The 27,856-nt window shown below is 47.0% G+C and overlaps 2 protein-coding genes across 4 annotated transcripts in view; both read right to left on the reverse strand.

Annotated features, from left to right (window-relative positions):
* The window catches only part of PGCKA1 (PDCD10 and GCKIII kinases associated 1), a 69,220-nt gene extending 60,238 nt beyond the window's left edge, over nucleotides 1–8,982 (reverse strand). Inside the window, exon 1 of one of the 2 annotated variants that reach the window (XM_084901162.1) lies at nucleotides 8,885–8,982. The gene's annotated coding sequence lies outside the window, so the exon portion shown is untranslated. Of the gene's footprint in view, nucleotides 1–8,639; nucleotides 8,694–8,884 lie in introns of those variants that run through there. The other variant, XM_084901164.1, reaches the window with a different exon arrangement.
* Nucleotides 8,983–11,571: 2,589 nt separating this feature from the next.
* The window catches only part of NWD2 (NACHT and WD repeat domain containing 2), a 134,154-nt gene continuing 117,869 nt past the window's right edge, over nucleotides 11,572–27,856 (reverse strand). For both annotated transcript variants that reach the window (XM_084900295.1, XM_084900296.1), the window contains 3 exons: nucleotides 25,347–25,491; nucleotides 19,919–20,508; nucleotides 11,572–17,778 (listed from right to left, as the gene is read on the reverse strand). In XM_084900295.1, coding sequence (XP_084756421.1) covers nucleotides 13,840–17,778; nucleotides 19,919–20,508; nucleotides 25,347–25,491 — 4,674 coding nt within the window. In that variant the 3' untranslated portion in view covers nucleotides 11,572–13,839. The remainder of the gene's footprint in view (nucleotides 17,779–19,918; nucleotides 20,509–25,346; nucleotides 25,492–27,856) is intronic.

The raw sequence follows: 27,856 nt of genomic DNA on the forward strand, positions 1-27,856 counted from the left end.
AAAACGTCACCTCCCTCACCACTCGTTTCTCCCTATTTTATGGCTTCCTTTCGTCTGGCCACATCCCGAATGATCGCTTCCGCACGCCAAGAAGTCCTGCTTCCTCAGACGACGGCGCTTTTACTTTGTTTCCTCAAAACGAACTCCCTGGCACCGCCCTGCTGGCCACTGGTGCAAACTCGGAGCTGTTCCTACATTTTCTTTACAAGCATGAGGCGCAGTAAGCGTTTCCAACCACCTGGTCCAAACCCGTCTTTGTACACTCGGCAACACGAAGGCCACAGAGGCCGAGACGGCGATTTGCTAAACGTTTACTAAGTGCAGACACGTGCTAGGGGAGGCAGGTAGCTCCCCCGTGTACAGAGAAGGGAACGGAAACACAGGGGGTTAGGTGCTAGTCCTCCCGAGGTCCCCCAGCACATGGCGGAGTCAGGACTCACAGCGATCAGAGACCAGCCTCATTCCAGGCTCGGGAGAGCGGCTGCACCGTGACTCACTCAGGAGCACAGTGGCCATGTGGTTAGTGAGGGAAGAAGGGGCACCCCCCCCCCTCCCCAAGGTTCCTGTCCCAGGAACCACCTGCAGCCACCAGGGAGCAGAGAGTTAATGGGACCACAGGTGCACAGGATGCTGTCCCCTGTGTCTGAAGGTGACTGGGGTGGCTTCTGACTTACAGGCCTGTGTGTGAGCCGCACCCCGTCACACCTGCCATTAGGGGCCCTGTGAAGTGCGAGGTCGGCAGATTCTTGAGTTTTTATTGGCTGGCTTGTTTTGCCTTTTGTTTATCTAATTGGGCCTTAAAGGACAACTGTCTCTCAAGGATTGTGATTTTAGAGGTTTTACTTCCTCTGAAGTTACTTCGGCTTTATTACTGCTGTGACACAGGAGTCCCACTCCTTTGCCCCATTAAACCTTTGAATTCAGGCAGAGCATTAAAAACACAGGCCTGCAGCTTTCCCCCCACCCGTGGGCCATGACTTCTCTCCCTTCCTTGGCTCACCTCCCCAGGGCCACAGTGAGCTGTGCTTCAGCTTCAGAAAGTGCCGCATGGGTAACAGAGAGGAACTGCTCTCACCGCGGGGCGCTGCGGGGGTGGGAGGGTGCGGGCTTCTGAGGCTGGGCCTCGGCCTGGGTTGCGGTGTATTTCTGGAGCTTTTATGACCTCCACTTCTAGAACACCTGGCCTCCCTCACCAAAACCAAATCCCAAAGAGAACCATAAAACCTGCCACGTCAAGTTTAAAGGAGAATGCAGATAAGTTGTACTCTGTAAACTACATCTTCACTGTCTTGCCGGTTATTTCTGGTTTATGATTCCCTCCGGCAAGGACTGCAGCAGTGAACGCACTCAGTCCCACGTACAGGGCTCAGGGTTAGAAACAAGGGGTCCCGCTCCAGTTTGGCTTCCAGCTTGTGGGGTGCTCTTGAACCCCCTTTCTCTAGTCCTCGGTTTCCATAAAACCGGATGTTTCAACCCCTTTGGGGGGGGGGTCATGATTCTGTAATTGATGGTAAGATATATATATATATATATGTGTGTGTGTGTGTGTGTGTGTGTGTGTGTGTGTGTATATGTGTATATATATATATATATATATATATATATATATATATATATATATATACACACACATACATACATATAGCCTCAGCTGAGTTGCTTAAGAACAGGCTTAAAAACACATTTGGAAACAATCACAATCTCTTTATCACTCAAAGAATCAAAGGAAAAGGCTGCAAATTAGCTCACATCGTTTGAAATATAAAGTGCCATTTGTTGCCACTGGGATCAATGTATGGAAATTTTAAAAAGTGGAAAACCAGGTGAGGACAGAAATCCGTTTTTATGAGGCATTTTCAAATTTCTATGAAATAGTCACTTCAAAATCATCAACTTTCAGCCATATACATTTTCAAGCATGTTTCTGAGTTGGCAGAGTGCATATGAAAAGACAAAATAAGACCCCAAACTGATCAGATTGAAAATTTCCTCCAAAGGCCAAATATACAGGGCACAGACAGAACACTGGGCTTGGAGCCAGCAGACCTGGGTTCGAGTCCTGACTGAGCGACATCGCTAACTCTCAGTGTCCTTACCTGTGAACGAGGCATAGCAATCCTACTCACACAGATGCCCACAGCGCAGCTGGGAGGGTCTAATAAACAGAAGAACTCTACACAGAACTGTTTCACTGTAACTAATTGCCTGCCTCCCAAATTCTCTCACTGGGTATGGGACATTTACATGGGCATACAAATTTAGAGCTCTCGGCAAAACCACCATTTCACCAAAAAAGTATTTTCTTTTTCAGTAGCGAAGAAATGTATGCAAAGATAGCATCCCAACCCAAAGGCTGGGGAACCATTCAGAACTGGGCAAACATCTCTGCTTCCTCTCTTCCTCTCCTTAGGACCCAGTCTGGCACCAAGTCCAGTGGGATGTGCTTGGAAATGCCTCCCAGGTCAGACCACTGCTCTCTTATTTTTCACCACCTGTCCCTTAGTCTGAGCCGTCCTCATGGCGTGCCTAGATGACAGCACCACCTCATCACGTTCCCCTCGCAGCCCTCCTCGGCTGCCCGGTTCAGCTTCCTAAAAAGTAGACTCATCCTCAGGATCCGAGATCCTATCAGCCTCTCTCTACTGCAGAAATGTGATCTCCTTCAGTCCAGGAATTCCTTCCCGTGCCTTCGGGCTCCAGCCTCAGGGCATGCTCTTGCTTCTCCCGGCCTGGAACGTTCTTCTCCAACGATGGTTTTCCCAGGCTCCCTTCAGTGCAGTGCTCTCAGAATCATCTGGGATCGTGCTAACATGCAGATTCTGGCTCAACAGGTCTGACTGAGGGTGGTCCATGACTGCATTTCTAACCAGTTCCCAGGGGACCACCATGCAGTTCCATCACTCACCAGCTGCATCCCCAACTCACTCAGACTAACGTGTGTTTCAGTTTCTTCACCTGTATGGAAGGAATTCTGCCTGAACCTCTAGCGCTGATGTAAGGACTAAGTTAGGTAAGTTATATAAAGATCTCTGCCAAGGTGGGAGATGGCAAAAATGGCCACAATTCTCCAGCCCTCCTGAATCCGCACAGTTCTCTTGACTTGGTTTTTTAAAATGGATTGGAAGAGGAGCAACTTGTGTCTGATTCAGACTAGACCTTCATGATCCCTGATTTGACAGTCTGTCTTCAACTAACTACGCTGGGCCTGCCCACTGACGGGGGCATGAGGCCCAGGTGCTCCCCAGCTGACTCAGCCGTGGCCAGCCAGTCCTCAGAGGCAGAGCCATCTGGGTGACCCCACATGCATAAGGGAGTCTGGAAAAGACAGCAGATTCCCCAGCCCAGACGGCAGATCCACAAAGTCATGAACAAAATAAATGGTGGCTGTTTTAAGCTATTACAGTTTAGAGTGGTTTGTTGCATGGCAATGAAGTCGGCAAACTCATTAGTCAACGGAGCCAAATATCAACAGTACAACGATTGAAATTTCTTTTGAGTCAAAATTTTAAACTTAAAGTTCTTATAACGCCACTTCTTTAAAATAGACTCGCCCAGGCCGTGGTATTTTGTGGAAGAGCCACACTCAAGGGGCCAAAGAGCCGCACATGGTTCACAAGCTGCAGTTTGCCGACCACAGCAATAAACAAATGATAATGAATTATGTAATTTCTTCATAAAAGGCAGCTATGACATTTTAAGAAAAAGGTATGTAATAGAAAATGACCGAAGGACTTGTATGCAGGCATATAAGCATAACCAATGGACACAAAACTCGGGGGGGGGGGGGCAGGTGGGGTGTCGGGGCATGTATGGGAGTGGGGGCGGGCATTGGTAAGATATGTACACATATAATACCTTAATTTAAAAAAATGGGGGAAAAAAAAGAAAATGAATTTTCCATACCACTAAAATGTGTACTTCTCGGTCAGTAGTAGGTAGATGACTGAACTGGGAACTGGGAGTCTTAGATTTTGGTCCCAGTAGCTTTTCCAGTGGACAGCCTTGGGACCTGGGACATGTCATTTAAACTTTTGGAGCCCCTTTTTTTCTAGCTCTAAAAACGATTGAAGGTGCATTTTCCCAAAATGCAATACTTCTTTCCTTGCTAACTGATAGTTCCGCGCCCAAATTTTCTTTTCTGGTGGACTTAGGATTTAATCACAGACAACCTTCATTGTATTGTCTTCGCCGTTAGCATTTGGTTGTGGCTACATTTCCTATTTATTGTAAAAGCCATATCCTGAACCTACAAGGTGGGCCTCCTTGCTATGGACCAGAAACCCAGAAAGCCAAGCTCTTCGGGAATCAAAAAATAATAAGTTGCAGTGAGAATTAAGTTTGTGGTTCTTCACTATTTGCAGGGGCAGCAAAAATGCTTTTATTCATTTCTAGATTGTGGTAAATATTCTGGAGGACTGAAGGCATGCAGTCTGATCACCAAAATAAGAGGGATACTGTAGGGTTTTTATTTTTCCATTGATCGAGAGAGAGAGGGGGGTGGGGGAGGGAAGGGAGGATGAGGAAGAGGAGGAGAAAGAGGAGAGAGAAAACCTTGATGTGAAAAAGAGACAGACACTGGTTGCCTCCACATGATCCCCGATTGAGCCAGGGACTGTACTTGTAACTGAGGTATGTTCCCATTGACTGGGAATCGAACCTGCAACCCTTCGGCCCTTTGTGGGCCAACACCTAGCCACTGAGTGACCGGCCGGGGCAAGAGGGATGCTGTTTCACAGCCATCAAACACGAATCAATCTGCCTGTATCACACATAAATGACCCAAGGTATGTACTTAAGTATCAAATGGGTGGGAGATCTAACACCACAATGAGAAGAAATTTAAAAACTTGTGTGGATGGAGATCAACTCTAGGACCAACAAACAAGTGAATTACAATTATATTCAAGTACCTGTTATATTAAAAAGCTACCCAAGTGGTAATGAGTCAATAACCAAGGTGAGTTTTCCTCTCTCTCAGGCATTCAGTGACTCTCACCTACCGCTAGTCCACACTGACACCTACGGCAGGCCATGTGGTGACCAACTTTAAAAACAAAAAAAGACTATTCTACTGCCCATTTCCACCTCTGTTACACTATCTGCAGTCAGGTATTTTTATTCATAGAAGGAGTTAAGCTAAATGAGAGAACACATATAAAATATGGGGGCAACAGTTTATCTTAACTTTGCCTTCAGGTGTATATTTTAAGCCTATACAAAGAAGCACTAGGTTGGCTCATTCTTTATCAGAAATTGTTTTCTGGGATAGAAACAAAGTATGTGGGCCCTGCAGTGACTTGAGTAATTAAGGACAGCATTGCAATAAAACATGGCTTATGGTTAGCTACCTGGAACAAATGTATTCTGATATGATGTGTAACTTCATAGACATGAGCCACCTAGCATTTTCTCTGAGTTAATATCCTAAGTACTTTTGGCCTTCTAATAATATTTTTTAAGAATATGTTTTCATTGAGGACGGGAGGAGGAGAGATAAAAACATCAATTATGAGAGAGAGTCATTGATCGGCTGCCTCCTGCACACCCCCTACCAGGGATCCAGCCTGTAGCCCGGGCGTGTGCCCTGATGGGGAATCGAACCGTGACCTCCTGGTTCATGGGTCAACGCTCAACCATTGAGCCATGCTGGCTGGGCTCACTAATTATTTTTTGAAATCAATTCACTTCTCTCCCCCCTCTCATGTGGGTTTTTACAGAAACTGCTGTGCTTGTATCTTCCCCATTCCATTCTTCTCATTGCAGCTAGAGGCTTTCTAAGTCCAATCTGCTCTGTTTCACATCCTCCGTGGCTTCTCTGAAGGCAAGGACTGTGCCCCCAGCACCCCTCCCGGGTCCGGTGTCTCTGGGGCTACACCTGTGCTGTCTCCAAGGCCAGATCCGGGTTTCATTTAATGTTAGAGCCACCTGGACTCTGAACAGCCCAGCGTTCACTGCTAGGGGTGACATTTGGGACATGATATGCTTTTTGTCCTGTGGAGCTGAGGAGTGTTTTTACTAAGATGTTAATGACCGAGTCAGTATTCAGAGTTCTTTTAAGCATCTGCTTCAGGACACGTGCATCTGATGGGTGTGTTGTAAGTGTGCCTTAGGATACGGTGATATTGATGACATATAGTCCTTCTGAAGATCCAATCTCTGTGGCACTATGACATGTTCAGGGTGTAAGTAGAGAAAATATTTCATTTCGTTTTCTTAAGTAGCATAGACCAAATAAAGGGTACATGTGGGTGCCCCATCGGACCTGCAGATGGGTGAAGGCTTACATCTGCCCTCCGCTACCAACTTCTCTTTTATAGATATTTAGAAACAAACATTTTTTTTTTTTTGTTAATCCTTATCTGAGGATATTTTTTCCATTGATTTTTAGAGAAAGTGGGAGGTGGGGTGAGGGGAGAGAGAGAAACATCAAAGTGAGAGAGATACATTGACTGGTTGCCTCCCGCATGCACCGGGGATGGAACCTGCGAACCAGGTACGTGCCCTTGACCGGGACTTAAACCTGAGACTTTTCACTCTGAGGGCCAACCTCCTATCCACTGAGCATCACTGGCCAGAGCTAGATATCTAGAAATTTTATCTGCAACCACATCATTTAAAGACCAAAAAAAAAAAAAAAAGAAGAAGAAGGAGAAAGAAAAAAGTTAGGATCGAGGTACTATGTAACCAAGACTCCCCCAAAGTGCCCAAGACTCAGGGAAACTGGGGAAATTGTGAAATTAGCAGGGGTCCTCAAACTTTTTAAAGTGGGGGCCAGATCACCGTCCCTCAGAGAGCTGGAGGGCCAGACTATATGAACTACTAATTCCTACTGTAACACCTGGGCTGCGCTCGCTCACTGCCCAAAAAACCTGGCGGGCCGGATCAGACTCCTCTGCGGGCCGCATGTGGCCCGCGGGCCGTAGTTTGAAGACCCCTGAATTAGGGGAACGTTTGAAGCATTCCAGGTGGGAGAAACCAGCGGCTGGGGAGCTGGCAGTCCATTTCTCGGAAACCGAGTCCATTCCAGGAAGGAAGCCCAGTCAATGGGCTCTGGGGCACCCAGGGCTGGGCAGTTCCGAGAGCCAGGAGGCAGCACCTGCTCTGCCTGGGGGCGGGGACTCCGGCCGGAGCTCAGCCAGGGACTGTTTCCAGCCCAGAGAGGCACCAGGTGAGAAGGCAGGGGAAGCCTCTCATTTTTTTTTAGGATAATAAACATATTTCATTGGTATCCAAGTTTTCTGTTTTAAAAGTCCATATATGCAAATATCTCTTAGTACATAGCTAAGATTCCCCGCATTTGTCTTTCCATATCTTTGTCTTTAAATCTCTAGAACCACCTAGAAGGGGACCAGGCCCTGGGGTCGGGTGCCATGAGCTAGGCACCATCACAGAGTTGTGGAGGAAAGAGCAGGCTCAGGATGGACAGAGAGAGTGGACAAAGAGAAATACAACGAACCCTGCCTTCCTTCATCCGTGCCTGCTCCATTCCTCCTCTGTGATCAAGGCAGCTTCCTGTCACTGACTCCACACTCTTCAGACAAATGCAAACCACCCCAGAAGTCCACCTTTAGTGCTTCAAAGCACTGTGTCAGTGATGTGCCCCGGGACTGCTAAGGGGCTCTGTAGGCACTGGTGTTTTTCAGTCTGCTCCTTAAAACAGTACAAGCTGGAGCTTTACTAATAAACGTGGGAATACGTGGCAAATAGACACTCTATTGTCTTTCAAAGCAGCTGCCAATTTCCGTTTCTTTCTCATTCAACTCTCAAATGGTTCTCATCTTTGCTCTCTCCCCGCCCCCTTCCCGCCCCCCCCCAGCCCCCAGCTATTCCTTTCTCTCCCTCCAATCCCCCAACAGCTTGGCTCCAACCATGAGGACATCCCTAAGTCCTGGTGAGAAGCGACCTCAGTGACTCCCTTTCACAGTGACAGGAAGAAAGAAAACCTATCCCTAAGGATTCTGAACCACCCCGTGAACACGGGCTTCCTCTCCATCCGCCGGGCAAACATCTACCCAGCAATGCCCGATAAAACGTGCCAGGTTACTGAAAGGGAGTTTCCTGACAGCGCTGGGGAAAGAAACCCCAACCGCTGATTTCTGTCTTACATCACTGGAAAAATCCTCCAGGGGTACGGTGTGTGCACACCTCCCCTCCCCCGCCCCGGGGCTGCCAAGGTCAGCGAGACCAAGGCACCGGCCAGGAGGGGCTGGCCTGACCATCACAGAGTCAGCAAACACCGGGTGGCCGGTTAACCCTCTGCAGGCGGCACCCTCATTCAGCACGTGCTCCCGCCTCCCTCTGCACCCTGTTCCCCGGCAGCCCTCCCTCCGCCACCCAGGGCGCCCGCACCCCGAGGGGCCACTCCTGGGACCCCAAGACACTTCAGAGACACAGCGGCCGTCACGTCCCATTTCCGTTTTGTGAAAAACAAAAACACAAAACAAACAAACAAACAAACAAAAAACCACAAACAAAACTCAGATGCTTAAAAATGGGGGAGGGGGGACTTGGAAATAAAGGAAAACCCCTTGCCGTTTTCCCAGTCCAAGTTCCCAGGCACTGCTCTAAGTTCATTAATTGGGGATTCATTAACAACAAAAGTGTTTCCTACACCAAATGCGGTGCCAAACTGGACCAACCTGTCTTGCTCTTTTAGGGGGGACTTGGTCCAAGTCCCCCACCCGCCCCCGATCCTGGATTCTGCCTCTTTCCGTGCCCCTGCGGGATGGCGAGACTTGTCCCGAGCAATCAAACTGAGGATCGCCTCCCCTAGGGCGAAAGGAAATAAAGAAATAAGCCTCAGGAGGGGACGGGGACAGGATGCCACCCAGCCCCGCTCCGCAGCTGGGAGCCCTGTCCTCCCCGCGGGCGGGGACGGTCCTACCTGCGGCGGCGGCGGCGGCGGGGTCCCGGCGCCCATGGCTCCGCGCGCCTCCGGCGGCCGCGGGGGAAGACACCGGCGGCTCCGCGGCGCCCGCAGCGGCCGCCCCGGCCGCCCCGGCGCGGTCATTGGGCCGGAGCATCACGTGGCCGCCCGGAGCGAGCCTCCCTCCCCGGCCCGCGTAACCCTTTACCTGCGCGCCCCGTGCCGCGGGGCTCCCTCCGAGGTGCCCTGGCTGCACCCCGGGCGCGCGCGGGCCCCGGTGTCCAACTCCGACCCCCTCCCGCCCCGCAGCCGGCGCCCGCCTCCCGGACGCACCGAAGCACGGAGTGCTGGCGCTCCGCCTCCGAGCACCCGCGCCGGGGTGCACGCCAGCCCCCTGCCCCAGCTGGGAACTTGTTCTGTCCTGCTGTCGGGAGAGGGGAGCTTCCCAGGGTCCGGGACGGAAGTGGGGAGACAAATGCATGCACCCCTTGGCCCCAGTAGATCTATACTAAGGTGACCAGATTTTTTAAAAACGGGACTTTTTTTTAAAACGCTGCGGGACGGGGGACAAATTGTTGAAAATCGGGACCGTCCCGCCTGGTCACCCTAATCTATACCCCTCACCCCCGTGTTTTTCAGTAACCTCCGCCGTTCTGCACGGTCGCCTGCCTCGGGGACATGGATAGTTTGCTAATTCCCGGGGAAGCTGCAGGCGCTCGCGGTGTCTAGACCACAGACAGTGGGAGCTCCAGGGAATCACGCTCTCCGCCCCTACCTTCTCTCTCTTGTCCTGGGGCGGGAACCCCGGCTGCAAATGCTTCGTCCCACCTGCTGAGCTTCCCGCCTGTGCTTGTAATCCGCGCACCTAAGGCGGGTGAAGAATTGATTGTTTTACCCTAAAATATTATCACTTACGTAGGGGACATTCTTTCCACCTGCGCTCCTAAAGTAACATGTTTTGAGCAACTGCGCCACCTAGCTCACCCTCTTTCTCTCTCCCCTGCAACTCATCCTGGGAAGCAACAGGATGCTGGAGAAGCCAGCGGAGAAGACTGTACCCCCTGCCCCTAGTTCTCAATGTTTCCACGTCAGTGACTTCAAGCGCCATTTACATGGCAATGGCCTTTATGGAGTAAAACTCATTTTCTGAATCCTCCCAGTCCTGTAGTAGCTGCATGCTGTCTAAAGGGACAGATATATGAGGGAAGTTATATTCTGTTTTACATAATTTTCAGGTAAAAACCCTCTGTCACAATAAAGGAACCTCATGCCCAACTTCTAGCTGATGTTTTAGTAATGTCCACAGGATATCGGTACATTTACCAGTTAGGTTATTCTGGCCATAAAGACTTTGGTATTTATTTTAGGTTTTAAAGTGTGGTTCCAAGACTAGCACAAAGGGGGAATTTAGTCAAAATGCAAATTCTTGGGTCCCACCCCCAGGTACATAGATTCAGAAACAATGAGGGATATGGGGGGTGATGTATAGTCCAGTTTTCAGATCACGGCTCTTAATCTGCTCAAGGGGCTGGTTTAGTTACTTCCATGTAGCAAAGGCTGGGATTCTGGCATGGCAGAGGGGGTGGTGTTTTGTTAACCTCACATACCAGAGCTACATAATTTGTCAGGTTGATACACTGAGAGCCCACCCTCTGATGTGTCTATATAAAGTGGGATCTGTTCTTCCTGAGGATCACATGGACCTGAGGGGTCCCTGTGCAAAATACAGAAGAGAAACCTATGGTTTCTTGAAGCATGTGGAACTGAAAACACCGTAATTCACTTAGTTTTTTACATGTGTTTGCGTTTTCATCGGCACATAAACTGTTTCTATTGATAACTGATGAGTCATGGAAGATAGGGAAGCTAATTTGAATAGATTTGTCAATATAGTTCTAAAAAAAGGACAAACATTTTAAGTGTGGTATTGGCTTACATTGTAACAAAAAGGCACTATATGAGACATTTGTGGGTTCAATCGCTGGTAGGGGGTGTACAGGAGGAAGTCAGTCCATGTTGCTCTCACATCAGTGTTTCTCTCTTCCTCTCCCTTTATCTCTCTAAAAGTCAATTAAAAATATTTTTAAAAGACAGACTGTGATATAAAGTTATTAATAAAAGTGAAAGCCAAGTGCAGAAAATACACCATAGAGGAGCATTGAACTCTAGGAATCAAAAGGAATGGCCAAGAGATGAAGACAGAGAGCCGAGGCTTGATCAATAACTAGGACTGAGCTGTCAGAATGTCAGAAGGACATTTCAGGTGAAGGAAGCTGTAGGAGCAAAAACAGTCGATTATTTTGGATGAATTCAAATGCTATGTTGGGATTTCAGACTTTATTCAGTAGTCAAAAAGGAATCATTTAGGAGAATGGACTGATCGGCATGGTATTTTAGAATGACTCAGGCAGTCCGTGTCAGGTGGATTAGAGATGGATGAGACCAATACAGAGACTATTGCAATGATCTGAGATAGAAAGTATACGACTAATTTTTTTTTTTCATGATTCCTCATGAGAACCACTAACAGGGTCGCCTAAGACCATCGGAAAACACAGATATTTACATTACGATACATTAGATCTGAGAAACACAAACACACACACACACACACAGTTTTTTAAAACAGGGCAGCAATGGAGGGCTTAGGTGGTGATAACTAGGAAATAACCAGGTGATTATTTCCAAAAATAGTGTCTGGTATATAGTAAGCATGAATAATTATTATTATTATGAACACTCTCTAACGACATCTGCCCAAGTTGGGAGAAAAACAAATGCCACACAAATTTACATAGTTTATCTTTTATTCATACAAACAGTACATACACAAGACTGTATATTGTTTGAAGACTGCAATAATTTTCTAGTGTAACAACTCTGTAACAAAATTTAACTAAATGTAACATTTATGAAAATATAAATCTCTGATTGGGTAATTCTTCCCAACAATACAAAGTTTACATAAAAACATTCAATATGAGCTATCAGTGTGCAAACAAGTTAGGAAAAAAAAAATCATTCAAGTCACTTGTTAAACTCTATTGGCTGTTACATGGAACATTCACACACTACAGATAATCCATCTAGGCATTTAATTCTTAGAAATGCGTGGCATGGAGTCCAACGGAGAACGACAGGAATAAGGTGTGTTGCCTCTGAAGTGCTATAAAAAAGCATGGCCTCCTACCATAAATTCCAGGTGATCTGCAGCTGGGCGGGGCCTTCTCTGGGTACCACCTCCCTGGCTGGTAGCTAGACCAGGAGGGGCTTCCTGACAAAAGTCTTCCACTGTGGATTGTGTCTTCCTCTCTGAATAACATCTCTTTCCAACAATCGAGGTGTCACTATATTTTTTTCTTACATTACTCCCCTACATCTCTGTGAGGGCTATCGCCGATGCTACCATGATCTTTATTTTACACTTTACAAAAACAGTCCAGCAGGGAGGTGAAAGATCTGTCTACGGACATGTGATGAGTTCATATGGCAGTGCGGGGACCAAAGGCGAGTCAGATCCTTGCTTGTTATTCTGTCTACTCAAGTCACAGCTGTCCCTTTCAAACAAAACCAAGCCACCTCCCCTGACCCCCTTTGGAAAGTTATCCACGGACATGCCACGTGAAGAAAATCACTTTCCCCTTTTGGGATGTAATGTTTTCTTTTAAATAGGTGACGTAGTTGTTTTTTTTTTTTTTTTTTTTTTTTTTAAAGAGAGAGTGAATACATCTAGAAAAGTCTCTGAAGAGTCCTCGAGAGGAAAGGGAGACAGATAAAGAAGCAAACACAGAGTGTAGAGAAGTAAGAAAGCGATTACAAACAGGGTTAATAAAGAGCCTTGGGACACCCCGAAGATGTATGGGATAGTTTAGCACAAAGACAGGCATCTTCCTTTTGTCCCAGAGTATTCGGTCACCTCTCTGGGTTTTCCAAGGAAAGAGGAGGAGGAAGAGTAAGGCAGATGTCCTCAGTGTTTCATAGATGGCGTGTCGAGAAAGCGTTCCTTCTGTTGAGATGTACTGCAGGGATTTAGGAAATAACGTATGCTTCCATACAACTGACGGAACAGCACAGACTTCTGTTAGTACGATGATAGGAACGAATAGGTGTTTGGACCAAATCTGTAATGCCCTTCCTGAAAATCTCTGCACCCAGCACACGTAGGCATTGCAAAAAGACATGAAAGATTGTGGTTTCTTAGTGAATATGTTCTTTTGCAGCCCAGGAAATAGCTTCAAACACGGTATGTCCCGTGATACAGAAACCTTGGCATACAGTTGTCGCCACTGTATTTTCACGAAGGCCGACTCTGCGGGTTCGATAGCCCTATGACCCTGGCAGGTAGCTCTCGTCCCAGTCCAGTCCGTGGCCTCACCTTGCACATCCTTTCTCTTGGGAAACTGGGAGTCCGTTTGGGCATTTTTGATCCACAATTTGGCACTGTTGGGCCTTCCTTCTGCAGGCTGGGTTTACACAGTTGTCAGGATTGTAAAATGCAAGGAGAGATTAAGGCTGTGTGTACCGATGGCCGCACAAATTGCCTGAAGTCAAACAGCCCTGTGTGTTTTGCGATGTCATCCGATTTCTATACAACTGGTGCCAGTCCGACTGATCTCCAGCCTCTCTCAGCTGGACCCATGGTGTGAGTTACGTTGCTTCTTTCCCCATCGTTTTAAAAACCACCTTTCTCTCCCCACGGGATGTCGTCATTGAAATACGGTGTGTACAGATGCTCTAGGAAAGTCTCAGGACTTCCAAGCCTGGGTAAACTTGACAGAAAGAACAAACCCCAAAAACCGATTTTCCATTTCTGTACCTTTCAGGATCGTGGGAATCAGTCACACTGGGACTCCGGCCTCTTTCTTGTCTGTTAAGAAAATGAGTCGTTGATCACTTGGGATACAGGAGATGCTCCGCCCACCGCTCTTTTGTGCCCTTCTGTGTGTCTCTGAGGAGCAGGGAAATCCTTTCCATCAGTTGTCAGGGCCGTAGCTGTGGCACCTGGGCTCCAGGGCAGCGCACACCCGGTCGTAGCAAGAATTGTGTTTCTTGGAGGGCGTGGCCTCGTTGGGCTCGGCGGCGGGCTCGCTCACCGTGATGGGGCTGTCCCTCGCAAACACCTCCGTGGACTCCCTCCACAGGCAGTCCACCGACGCCTTGAAGCAGTAGCTGCTGCACTTGGCCCTGGAGGTCTGGGTGGCCGCGTTGCTGAATATCTGCCTGCTGTTGGACGTGGCGATCTTGATCTTGAGGGCGGCGTCCACGCGGTCCACCACCGTGTAGATCCCTATGCTCCCGTCGTCGAAGCCCACCACGATGTGCAGGTGCCGCTGGGACAGGGCCAGGAAGGTGGGCGCTTTGTACAGGGAGCAGGCGCCGATGTTCTTGCCGTCGGCCAGCCTCATGACGATCAGGCTGGACACGGCGCCGTTCTCGTCCTCGTCCTCCCCTCCCCGGCAGCAGATGTACACCAGGTAGCGGCCGTCCCGGGACAGCCGCTGCCGCCAGATGACGCCGGAGGCGTGCACCACCCGCAGCTTGCCGCTGTGCAGGTCCAGCACGTTGATGTTCTCGTCTCCCCGGGAGAGGATGCCCAGCTTGCCGTTGGGGGAGACCTCGAAGTCCTCCAGGGTTTTCAGGAAGCCGCCGGGGAGCTGCACGCGGCGGCAGATGACCTCGTCCGTCAGGCTCCACAGGTTCACCGTCTCGGCCGACGTGACGAACACGATGAGGTCGGGGCAGTCGGGGATCGGCTTGACGCTCACGACGGTGGTGCCGTCCTCGCAGCAGAACTTCTTGGTGATGCTCCCCGTCCACAGGCTGACGGCCAGCACCTTGCTCTGGGTCATGCCCACCACGAAGGTGTTGGCGGGCGTGATGAAGGCGTCCTGCAGCGGCGTGAGGATGTTGCAGACCCGGTGGCCCGTGGCCAGCCGCCACACCCGGGACGCGTTCTCCTCGCACAGGGACACCACGAACTGGTCGTTGTGCGTGATGAGCAGCTGCGATATCCGCTGCCCGCTGATCCGGAAGAGGTTCTCCCCGCTGCCCGTGTGCCACACGTACTGGCTGCTCTTGTCGTCCGAGGTCACCATCACATCCCCCGAGGACGTCAGCACGCAGTGCTCCACCACGCCCTCGTGCTTGAACGCCGCCTCGATGAACCCGCTGCTGAAGTTCCACTTGTGCACGCAGTCCGAGCCGTCCAGGGAGTAGATGATCTCCCCTCTGGCGGGCAGCATCAGGCTCTGGATGGGCTTCCCGGTCTTGTCGATGTTGGACATGGCCGTGATGATGTCCACGTCCCAGATGGACAGCACGCCGCTGGCGGACAGGGAGAGCAGCATGTTGTGGTGGCTGGACTTCACCAGCTTCACGATGGTGCCCGAGACCTCCTGGAGGCTCGCCATGCACTGGCCCGTGTCCCTCCGCCAGAAGAACACGGCTGGGGTGTTCTCCATGGTGGCGATGATGCAGTCCCCGTTCTTGGACAGCACGGCCGACACGAAGCGCTCGTTGTGCTTCGCCCGGAACTTCTCCGCCACCTTCCACAGGCCCGTGTCCAGGAGCTCGATGCCGAGGGCTTTGCAGATCAGGACCGCGCTCTGGTCCTCCGACAGCTCGAGGCTGACCACCTCGCTGTCTTCCCGGCGGCAGTCGAAGTCGTCGGTCAGCTGGGGGCTGGAGATGTCCTCGGTGTTCCAGACGGAAAGGCTCCCCTCGCTGTCCACCATAACCATCTCCTGAGCCGTGTCCAAGATGAGGAGGAACTTCACGAAGCCGCCCGAAAACTCGGACGTCACGGTGCATAGCTTCTCTCCGCTCCCCAAGTGAAAGATGGTGGTGGTGTTGAGGTACTGCCCGCAGAACGCGTACGTCCCGTCCAGGGAGCACCGGACACACGTCACTTCGTACCAGCAGTGGAACTGGTAGAGGGGCCACCCGTATAGCAGGTCGATGACTGTGACGTCTTTGCTGGCCTCCAGCCAAGCCAGGGCGTGGTTGACGGACAGCGTGAACCCGTTGATGTAGGTGGAGCCGCTGCCATGCTTGGTCCCCTTGATCTCCACTTCGGACAGGAGGCAGGAATTGACGTTGTCATAAATCAACAAGGTGTTGTTGGTCGTGGCCACCACCAGGTACTTCTCGTCGCCGCTGAGTTTCATGCCCAGGATGACGGACTGGGCCGTGGTGATTTGCCTGAGAAGCTGGCGCGTCTCCACATCCCAGGTGCTGATGGAGCCGCTCTCCAGAGCCGTGAGGACAGTCCTGGGGTTGCAAGTAGGCAGGATCTCGGTGACGTGCAGGTGACTGGCCGCCAAGGGGAGACGCTCGGGGCTGTAGGTCACGTCCATGGAGGAGTGGAGCGGCACGATGGAGCAGTATTTGGGCCCGTCCTTGTCACATTCCAGGAGGAGGTGTCTCAGCTTGGGCAGGGAGCTGAGGACCGGCAGCAGCCGTTGCTGGAGCTCTGCCGAAAGGGAGCCGGGGAAGGCGATGACCTTGCTCCGGAGGCTGCGGAGGGTGTTGGCCAGGAACTTCATCTCCTTCTCCTGCGAGTAGTTGTAAGCCAGCTCGATGTCCGCGAGCACTTTGTCGAACTGGCCGATTTTGATCATGGTGTACAGCCAGCTGAAGTTCATGATGATGCCGTACAGCAGGTCGTCGGTCTTCCCGCACCTGGTCAGGTGGTACAGGAGCTCGGACATCTTCCGGTGGTTGACGAAGAAGATGTCGGGCTCCAGGGGGTTGCACTGGAAAACCCAGGGCTGCTCCGGGGCCTGCCTGTCGAACGAAGCCTGCTCCATGAAGTGCTTTTCTTCCTCCAGCAGGCTTCTGCTCTCCAAGTCCAGGCAGCCGTTCAAGTAGGGGTCTTCGAGGCAAAAGGCTTTCCTCCTGCCCCCCGACCACACCCCCAGGAAATAGTCCGCCAGGATGGTGTGCATTTCACGCAGGTGATTGTCTTCCTTCAGGTACAGCTTCTGGGCTATGAGCTGCAGGTGCCTGTTGGCCCACACCAGGAGCGTGACGTTCTTCACGTGCCTTTCTATTAGGTATCCACTGAGACCCTCCTTGAGCCTCGCAATGTACAGGTAAGGGACCCTCAGGGGGTTGCTGGGCCTGGTGTGCTCATTGAGCTCGTTCATGACGCTGTTGTCCAGGGCCAGCACATCCTCCAGTTCCATCTCACTCAGGCCCATCTTGGCCATGGTGATGTAACCAAGAGCCCTGGAGACCAGCTTCTGACCACACTTCCTCTCCAAGGACCAGAAGAGCTGCTCTATGCTCTCGTGAACGGTGACGCAGAGGGAGGATTCGTCAACATCTTTGTGAGACCTCCAGTGCCTCACCTCCCGGAAGGTCAGGTTCACGAACATGGGCAGCGTGCACTTGGAGAACGCGTTGTTCACGTAAATCTGCTGGCCCGAGGTGACCTTCCTTTTGACTCGCAGCAGCTGGTGCTTGAGGACCTGGCTGCACATCTTCCTGTCCCGAGGAATCAACTCGATGTAGTTGTTTTCCTCGTGGATAAGGCACCTTAGTTTCTGCAGGATCCCGTGTTTGTTGGGCAGTGTGGAGAGGACCACCCGCACGAAGCGGGGAAGGTGAGCAGGGAGCCACCACAGCTTCCTGGCCTCGTCGCTCTCTGAGAGCTGCTCTAGGGCGTCGAATATTATTACCAGAGGCCTCTGCTGGGAAGACTCATTCAAGAGGTTTATGAATAAGTCACGGAGGTCATGAATCTTCTTAGGGTAGTTTTGAACCAGACACCGGTAGTTTACTGCCAGCTGTTCGCAAACACTCAGGAGGAGCGTTCTGAGGTCAGTACTCATGTCTGTGCTTCCTAGGAATCGCACGACTGTTACTGGGTCTGATTCTGGTCCTGCGTGTTCCTGTAGCCAGCCATAAGCCTAAAACATAAAGGTGGCGTTTAGCATGGTAATACATAGTCACGTGCTCATGTACTGCAACATCTCTTCTCGCGAGCGGTCAGACTTCTGGGAACCCCGGGCCATGCAGAAAGTCACCTAGGACCAGGAAATGGGAGAACCTTCTGAGAAGGCCAAAGAGTTGTCACAAAGCTCACGCCCTAAAATCTATAGGTGAGTCTCTCAGGATCACTCATCTGAAGGTAATAAAATAGTGAGTAGTAATATTTCAACCAAAGGCAACATTCAGCTTGTAGTCTAAAAGTTACAATGTGGTTCATAAACAGTAAATCTGAATATCTAGTATGGTCATGACATTTAAAAATGTGAATCTCATTTCTGGGCAAAGTTGTTGGCGCATAGTAGATACCTAGTAAAGTGTTTAACGAGTAGCTTACACAATAGTTTATGCTATATCAAATAAAATCTTCTCATTAATTAGATCACATAATATTATATATGGCTGAACAAATTTCCAGTTAATTAAAATGCAATAAAAAATAGTACTGCCCTAACCGGTTTGGCTCAGTGGATAGAGCATTGGCCTGCAGATTCAAGGGTCTCAGATTCCATTCCAATCAAGAGCATGTACCTTGTTTGCAGGCACATCTCCAGTGGGGGGTGTGCAGGAGGCAGCTGACTGATGTCTCTCTCTCATCGATGTTTCTAACTTTTTATCCCTCTACCTTCCTCTTTGTAAAAAAAAAAAAAAAATCAATAAAATATATTTTAAAAATGGTACTAAAATGACACTGAATATAATTTTTTATGCTTTAGAGACATTTTACTATGTTGTGATGCTATAGGGTCATCATGATTATTATTTATCATGAAAATCTGGTGAAAAGGGTTTTGCTATATTTATGCTTTATAATAGTTTACTTTATAAACAGGAACTCATCATTCTCAACTGAGGTCCAGGCTGGAGAAATGACTTGCTTGAATTTAAATGGTTATCCCAGATAAAGTTGGAGAAGTTAATTTGACTTTCATTCTAGTCATTCTCTTCTCTCTCTCTCTCTCTCTCTCTCTCTCTCTCTCTCTCTCTCTCTCTCTCTCTCGTTTGCTGGGCTATGGAGAGGATCTTTGTAGAAAGATACTCTATATAAGTGTGTTGTTGACTATCTAGGAGCCAAGGAAGTGACAAGCTAGGAAAACATTTCTCTGAGAGATGCTTAGCCAGGACAACGGTCGTGGGAGGGCAGGGCCTCCAGGAAGTCACGAGAAGGCCTCAGAAGAGGCAGGAAGCAGCTCTCAACACCTGCCAAGACCAGAGGGTGCAGAGCCCAGTTCAGAGCAGCAGTGGTCATGCCAGAACTTTCTGGCCACCTTACCTTTCCTACATCCCTTCCGTCGCAACCCTGTAGGGGTCATAAAGGTGGTTGGGTCTGGTATTAGGGAAGGAGGGGAAGAAGTGCTGTGTGGAGAAAGAAAGGAGCCCTGGCTGGTGTGGTTCCATTGGTTGGGCATCATCCTGTGCACCGAAAGTTTGTGGGTTCAATTCCCGGTCAGAGCATAAGCACGTGTCTTGGGCCCAATCTGTTTCTCTCTCTCCCTCTTTCTTCTTCTTCCTCTCCCCACCCCCCCTTCTTTGAAAATCAATATAAATATATATATATATTTTTTTTTTAAAAGAAAGAAAAGATGGCCACACCCCTGCCTACCACTGTCGATACTTTGCTTATGGTAAGCCTCAGCTGGGGAGAGAAATGTAGACTGAAAATTTAATTATCATCTTAGACTGGAAATACTCGTTGCGGAATGGGGACTGATTTTATGTCCAGAAGCAGCTGGAGGGTGTGTCTCTGCTGAGGGGTGAGGAGAGCTGTGAGGTGCACGCTAGTTTCCGCTCCAGTGGAGGCTAGCCCCACAGCGTGAGCCTGAACAGCGGGGGGGAAAATATCAGGCTGCCCTGTAATCGCACCCATGAGTCTTCCTCTTCCAATTCACCTGTTAGACCAGCTAAAGGGAAACACTGACATGCCATCCAAAAAGGTTAATTATAACCCAGATAGGAAACACAGATAGGAAACACAGCAGATGGAAATGAATATGGTCAATTTAACGTTTCCCAAAAGTAAGATTTTTTTATGAACATGCACGTAAAAGAATAGGCTTTTACCTTCTTCGCCACCTCGGCTAGCAGGAGCGTCTTCCCCGTGCATGGTCCCCCATATACAACAAGCGGGTTGATGTGCCCGGTTTTGCTCGGGAGGATGTATTTATGGACTCTGGTTAGGGATTCGCACTTGTACTCGTAGAAAGAGGCATACGTTTTACAGAGCGAGGAATGCTGGAGGATTTCGTCGTAGAGTGTATCAGTCTCCGTGTCAAAGTTCTGCTGCACCGTCGCCTGAATTATGTCGATCATGTCCTCGTAAAATTGTTTGCCGAGGCCTTCTATGTAGTGGTTTTCTATTTCCTGGGAGTAGCCGAGTTTCATGTCACAATGGGTAACTGACGTGTATACTCTGAGATTAGAGGACGCAACAATCGTAGGAATAAATTCATCCCTGAGTTTGATCAGCTTCTCCTGGGCCTCTGGGTCCCGGATGATCCTCGGGTCTGTCCCAGTGATATCCATGTATTTCCCCATCTCTGGGATCTTCACAAATCGCTCAATGTTAGCAATTTTCCTAATGTAGCAGACGCACTTCTTCAGGAAGGCGGGAGTCTGCTTGCCTAGAGCGAAGTCAAACTCATCCTCTATAGCTGAAAGCAAACAAAATCAGCTTATTGCAGAAACAAAGAAGAAAGAGACTGTCAACCCAGCTCTTCACTTTCCAGTCCTAGAGGTAGATTATTCTATAGAATCATTTCTTCACTCCTTCATTTCCTATTTGTGTTTCCTACACAGCCTGGAACCCAGAACAAAGGGTTTTAAAAACAATTCTTTCTTTCTCTGCCCAGTAGCAAGGAGAGGTTGAACATAAACATAAGAAAGAAAGCGTACCAAGTTTATATTTAGGTTATTCCTTACTTAGCTTTTCTTTCAGACCTCAGGGGTCTAAGAGTGAACAGGGACCCATTGGGACCAGGAAAGAATGAGGAAGAGGCCAAATGATGATCCAGTTTCCTGCTTCCTGGTCAGCCTCCCCTTCACATGCAGCTTCACCGTTTTGTTTGAGGTGCATTGTATCCCAAACAATTATGGTTAAATATCAATATAAAAAAAACATGTTTAAACTACAATCCTGTTCTGATTATTGATCAATCTGAATTATCCATGTCTATCAGGTTAAACCACATTATATCTATCCGGTCAGATATAGAAAAATGACTTAGTATGTAACTTTATTTCTAAGCTAAGGCTTATAGAACACATGCTTACATAAATGTAAATATACATTATAAATCACTCCAGCCTCCACAGGAACATTTAAAATTAGATCCATCATAAGAAAAACGTCACTTGTGCATTATTTTAGGGAAGAAAAATAAAAATGAATAAAATAAAAGTGAATTTTAAGGCATGCAGTCTTTTTAAACCGCCCGTCTGCCTTCACTTCCTTCTTTCTCCTCTCCCTCCCCCTTTGGTATCCTTCATCCAGTTGGTTTTCTAGAGCACCTACTATGTGCCAGGCATGCTGCTGGCTGCTCAGGATGCAATGGAGAGAAAATAGACAATGGTGAGAGAAAAAACCTGTATGGAGCTCTCAGTCCAGGGGAGGATGGCAGACACAAACCACAGAGCACTCTAATAGATGTATTATGATGGTTTCAGTCCAAGGAAGGAGAATAACATGGTGCAGTGACAGAAAACGATCGGGGGTAGGGAGGAGGGTGACCCTAATCCACTTGGAGCTAAGTACTGAGGAGGAGTCTGCTGGGAGCATGGGGTGAGCGGGTGGTGCTCGGAATACACAGGGCTGGTCATAAGAGGAAAACATTGCCATGTGCTGTCCACAGCTCCAACATCAAGCGAAACCTAAAACATACTTGTATTCTATACAGTGACATCCAAAAAGATTAATTACAAATTTTTATAATATAAAAAATAGTCTTTTTTTATATTAAGGAATGTGGAGATTTTATTTTAAAATGATGCCTTTCACTGGGATTCCCTAATATTATTTCTTCAGGGATGATAGTGATTGACCAAAATTTTTGACTTAAGAAGATGTATTTGTAAGAAGATATATTTATAGCCAGTGTTGAGTGAGCTGTGTCATTTGCATCAGCATGTTTTACTAAGGGTTTTATTCAGACAACTGATTAAGGAGGCCAGTCTAGTCTTCTTTTTATGGAAGAGCAGGGACTCCTGATAATGCAGATTAGGAAAGATTCAAGAAATCTTGACTTTCGGAGCTCCTGCAGAGAGCAGGCCCACATCCTTTCCAGGCATCTGTGTAAAATGCCAGGGGCCACGCTGGATTGCCTGGGTGCTGCGTTCTCATGAAGAGAGACAAGTGGCCAAACCGTAATCTCTACACATAATGAATGATAACCAGGACATGCCCTGCTTCCTCTGACTCCTGAGAACAAGTCAACTGTAACCTAACTGACGGGTATCACTCTATGGATAAGAGTATATTCCAGAGTCAACTGTAGTATATTGTATATTTTCAGAAATCTTGAAAATACAAATACGAGAAGTCAGGAGTGTTGATAATAAATGCAGCATAGAAAGATATACAGACAAAGCAAGTTGGTAAAGCTTGGCTCAGAGGGAAAAAGACAGACTGTACATAAGAGTGCCTGGTTGATGGTCTAAACCTAATAAATACACTGAGTGGCCAGATTATTATGCATTCAGAGATTATAATAATCTGACCACTCAGTATAAACCTGAATAAAAGAGCCATCAAAGATGAAGTCAATTCCAGAGTTATTTTTAGAAGCAAAGTGCATCATCATGATTTTAGGGGATTTTATGAGTAATTTCTGATATTTACTTGTCTATAAATATTATAAACGTCCCCTTTCTTTACTATGCAGTATTTGTTTTCTCTCCTTGCATTTTTCTTAATATCCGAAAATTGAACCAGTCACAGCACCTGATACAGGACACATTAGGAGGATAGTCCCAGCCCTGGTAACTAGCATTCATGAGGCATTAATCTCTGTACTCTCCCCTCAGTTTTGACTGTAGAGTACCATTTTGAAGTCTTTATTCTTTTTCTCTCCTGTTATGTAAAAATGTAAAGCTTTCCAGATTCTAGTTAGTATTCATAGTTTCAAGATTTTTGAAAATATAAAATACTAGAGCCCCAGTGCATGAATTTTTGCATGGGTGGGGTCCCTTGGCCTGGTCAGTGATTGGGGCAGATCGGGGTATCTTGCCCAGTCCCAATTGGGGCCATCGGGGCCAGCCATCGGGGGCGGGGGGGGGGGGGGGAGTAGGGGCCCCGGGAGGTTGGAGGTTGACCAGCCAGCAGGGGATAGGGGGAAAGGTTTGTGGGAGGTTCTGATCAGGGTGATTGGAGCTGGCAGGGGCAGGGGCTCGGAGGTTGGCCAGGGGCCATGGAGGTTGGCCAGCAGTGGGAGGTTGGCTGTGGGAGCGCACTGACCACCAGGGGACAGCTCCTGCATTGAGTGTATGTCCCCTGATGGTCAGTGTGCGTCATAGTGACTGGTTGACCTGTTGTTCTGGTTGTTCGGTTGTAATGGTCACTTAGGTTTTTATATATAGATAGATACTACAGTTGACCCTTGAACAACATGGGTTTGAGCTATGCAGAACCACTTATATATGGAATTTTTTCAGTAAATATGTACAGTACTGTAAATGTATTTTCTTATCCCTATGATTTTATTAGTATTTTTTTCTCTAGATTAATTTTTGTGTGAGAATACAGTATATAATACATATACAAAATATGTGTTAATTGAGTGTTCATTTTATTGGTAAAGCTTCCAGTCAACAGTAGGCTATCAGTATTTAAATTTGGGGGTGTCAGATTATGTGTGGATATTTGAACTGCACAGGGGGGTTGGCACCCCTAACCCACACATTGTTCAAGGGTTATCTGTACATCCATTTCAAAGAGTGGGTCCTTCTCCAGCAATTTTCATTGTCTTAAAATGAGTTTGAAATGTACAATAAATAAATAAAACTGTTCTGAGAGTGTATATCTGTAAGCAATGTAACCCCAAGCAGAAAACAGACGACTTGTAGTAGTTCGTACTACATAGTATGAAATTACTTATCTTCCTAAACGTCTTTGTGAACAGAGTTCTATAGTGTGGAGAAAATGAGAAGGAAGTGTTTGGCGATGAAATATCCGAACCCCTGAGCTGCATGATTCTGAAGAGAGAATGCCTTCCCCAAACTGATGCTTCTTGCCAAGAACAGGAGAGCTTTTGCTGTGGGCATTATTCTTCCTAACACAACACGCTTTTAAAACAGGGCGGCTTTTCCTTTGATAAAGATGAAGATCCAGAGCCTCAAATATGGATCAACAAGATCCCAAAGGAACAGGGATGTTTGTCCATCATCTGTGTATTCGGAAGACACCACTCATTCCTGCCAATTTTAGTGTTTTCAGGAAGATTTAAATTTTTTGACAGCTTGCAGAGAATGACTTGGTCAGAATTATTTATAATTTCTCTGAGCTGGAATCCATGTATCCAGGGAGAATAGTATCAAGTGCTGTTTAGGGTTTCACAAATGCTTTGCTATCATTCTCTAAACCTATCTGAAAATGCAACTACGGTTGCTTTTTCTTCAGTAATTAAAAATAAATATTTTATTGATTTTTTTACAGATAGGAAGGGAGAGAGAGATAGAGAGCTAGAAACGTCGATGAGAGCGAAATATCGACCAGTTGCCTCTTGCACACCCCCTACCGGGGATGTGCCCGCAACCAATGTACATGCCCTTGACCGGAATCGAACCCAGGACCGACGCTCTACCACTGAGCCAAACCGGCTTCGGCTTCTTCAGTAATTCTTTATTATCGACTTTCAAAATAAATGCTACAATGTTGGCTCTGATTCCTTCTGTCATTCAGCTTAAACATCATTTCCTTATTTCCCACTCCATCTACATCTGGACCCACTCCTCCTACACCAGGCCCTATTAGCCTATTACTATTATGTTCTATACACATCACTTATCCTTTCTGAAATGATCTCGTTCATTTATTCGATTACTTGCCTATTCTCTTCCCCCCCTCCCCCCCCATACACACACACACTAAAAAAATAAGTTCTGGGAGAGCAGAGACCTTGCCTTCTATTCATGATTGTATCCCTGGTGCCTGGAATATAGTATACACTCAACGAATGCTTACTGGATGGGCAAGTGAATAAATGAATGAATGAATGAATGAACAGTTTAACTGGCTGGGTCTGGTCTATTATATCCAGCGTGCTCTGACTTCTTTCAAAAAGTACATTTTCTGGAGAAGTCCTCAAGTGAAGTAAAGGCTTATCGATGAGTTAAAAAACAAAAGAACATTTGTCTCTCCAGGAGATGGAGACATTTAGGAATATTAAACGTTGCCAGGTAGTGAGTAAAATTTAATTTGCCGAACCATGAAAGGGAATCAGTGAATGTGTCTATTATCTATCTGTTCCTTAGTGCACTGAGGACCTACAAAAATTACCTGAGAACAGGTACCTCTTAGCTTGGCTGTGCTTCATTTTCCCCTGCTCGTGCAACAGTTTCACAGAGGCCTTAAATATCTTTTTGATCTCATCTGATATCTCTTGCCAGGTCTTCTCATTCTCCGCATGGGCAGAAGGCTGCATCTATGGAAATATGAAAGTGAGATACGTCTTCAAACCATCAAAGAAACACGGTATTTAAGAGCAAAAGGACTATTATTATTTGAAGGTTTCTGTGTGCCAATACTATGATAGGAAATTAACAGGCAGTATCTCACTTGATACTCCCACTAACTCCAAAAGTTAGAAATTGCTTCCATGTTGTATGTGAACTTGCCCAAGTTACACAGGGGTGTGAATCCAAACAGGATGTATTTGCTGGGCTTTCGTATTATACCATGTCGTTCCTTCTTGATTTTTGATACAAATGTCATAACAAAATCATATCTTTAATATTCTCTAAAGAGGAAGGAAAGTTAAAGGGAAGTGCTCATATGTTATAATTTCATTGTTTCTTCTTCATTTGTTTTTCTGATCTTCTAGGAAATAAAACAGGAGGATTGCCTACCAAGAAAGTAACATTCATATATTCATTCATTAAATATTTTTGTCCAAAGAGTGTATTTGAATGGAATTTTCACAAAACCTGGAATATTTTCCCAAAATGGAAAGTAAAGGTAAATATTATAGGCACTGTATGGAGAATCCATGTTCGGGCTCAATACTAGTAAAATCAGATTTTGCAGTGAAAGAATAAGCTGTCACTCCTGTTTTGAAGTTCAAAGTGTATGGCTCACCTAAAATAATCTCACCTTTGATGCTTCCTCCAACCACACTTTCTCTCTATTTTGTGTAACAGTTTAGAGGACTTTTAGTGGATCATTGCAGACCTTCCCTGGCTCCAGAGAGGTAGCTCAATACACAACAACATTCTGTGTGTTCCCACTCATCCTTTCAAAGCCATTAACTAATTTCTTTTTCCTGCCTGCTCCTGCAAAGTATTTAAAAATGTTTTATGTTGCTCTAGCCGGTTTTGGGCAGTGGTTGGAGTGTTAGCCCACAAACTGAAGGACCCCAGGTCCAATTCTGGTCAAAGGCACATACTTCGGTTGCAGGCTCCATCTCCATGTCCCTGTGGTGTGTGTGGTAGGCAACCAATTGATGTATCTCTGTAACATCAATATTTCTCTGTCTCTCCCTCTTCCTTCCACTCTCTCTAAAAATCAATGGAAAAACATCCTTGAGTGAAGGTTAACAACAACAAAAAGTTTTATGTCTACAATCAATTGACAATAATTATGAACTATAATAAACCTAAAATTAGGGTGAATGGCATGTTAGATATTTTAAGATGAGTGTTACACAACTTATGTGATAAAATCATTTTAAGTAGATGACTTAATACTATTTTTGTAGAAAACTAAATTCACACTGATAATCATATTGAACAACCATTTATGCAGAAATAGCATGTGTAGTTTAGAGAATAATTTTAAATTCTATGATCCCCAGAGGATCATAGAATCGAATGAAGAAGGAATAACTAAAACCTGCGAAACAGCACCACGTGAGCAACTGCTCCCAAATCACCATGGGGACCTGGTTTCCCAAGGGATCATGTGTTTAGACAGCTACATTGACTAGCTACTACCTTTACTCTGGGCTCATTTAAGTGGGAAATCGTTTGGGTTTACCCTAGTATTTCTCTGAAATATGCTTGCAGATAATTACTTTGAAAAATGCATGTGAGGGAGAAGAAATAAAATCAAGGATTCTGACCTTATTTCATATTGCATGGAGAAAATGCTTTATGTTAAATACCAGAACAATAAATATGCAAGGTCCCAAAATGAAGTAACTGTCGCCAACTCAGTGCTCTCCTCCTCTTAGAGCTGCCTGGGGCTAAATGTAAATGTTCCAGCCTGTCTTCTTTGGAAGAGGGATGGAATCTGTGCCTTCTTACCAGTCTCTCCTGCAGTGCAGAGACCCACCCATTTTTTCCCCCTCCTTCATTCAGTTTTAGGAGAAACATCTTGGATACAATTAGGAGGAATCAAGTTGGAGAGGGGACAGCGATGTTTCCATCACACTCATGTGTGAATCAATCCTTTTTCAAGATGCTTAAGATTTAAGAACATAAAGTAAATTTATATAAAACGTTAAAGGAAAATATTGAATTAAAAAATAGGAAACTATAAAAATACATTTATTTTTATTTTTTTTTAAAAATATATTTTATTGATTTTTTATAGAGAGGAAGGGAGAGAGATAGAGAGCTAGAAACGTCGATGAGAGAGAAACATCGACCAGCTGCCTCTTGCACACCCCCTACTGGGGATGTGCCCGCAACCAACATACATGCCCCTGACCGGAATCGAACCTGGGACCTTTCAGTCCGCAGACCGACGCTCTACCACTGAGCCAAACCGGCTTCGGCTATAAAAATACATTTAAAAATACCATCCCAGCAATCAAACAAACAAACAAAATAAATAAATAAATAAATAAA

The sequence above is a fragment of the Pipistrellus hanaki genome (genome assembly GCF_964339955.1).
Source record: "Pipistrellus hanaki genome assembly, chromosome: 1".
Classification (NCBI taxonomy): Eukaryota; Metazoa; Chordata; class Mammalia; order Chiroptera; family Vespertilionidae; genus Pipistrellus; species Pipistrellus hanaki.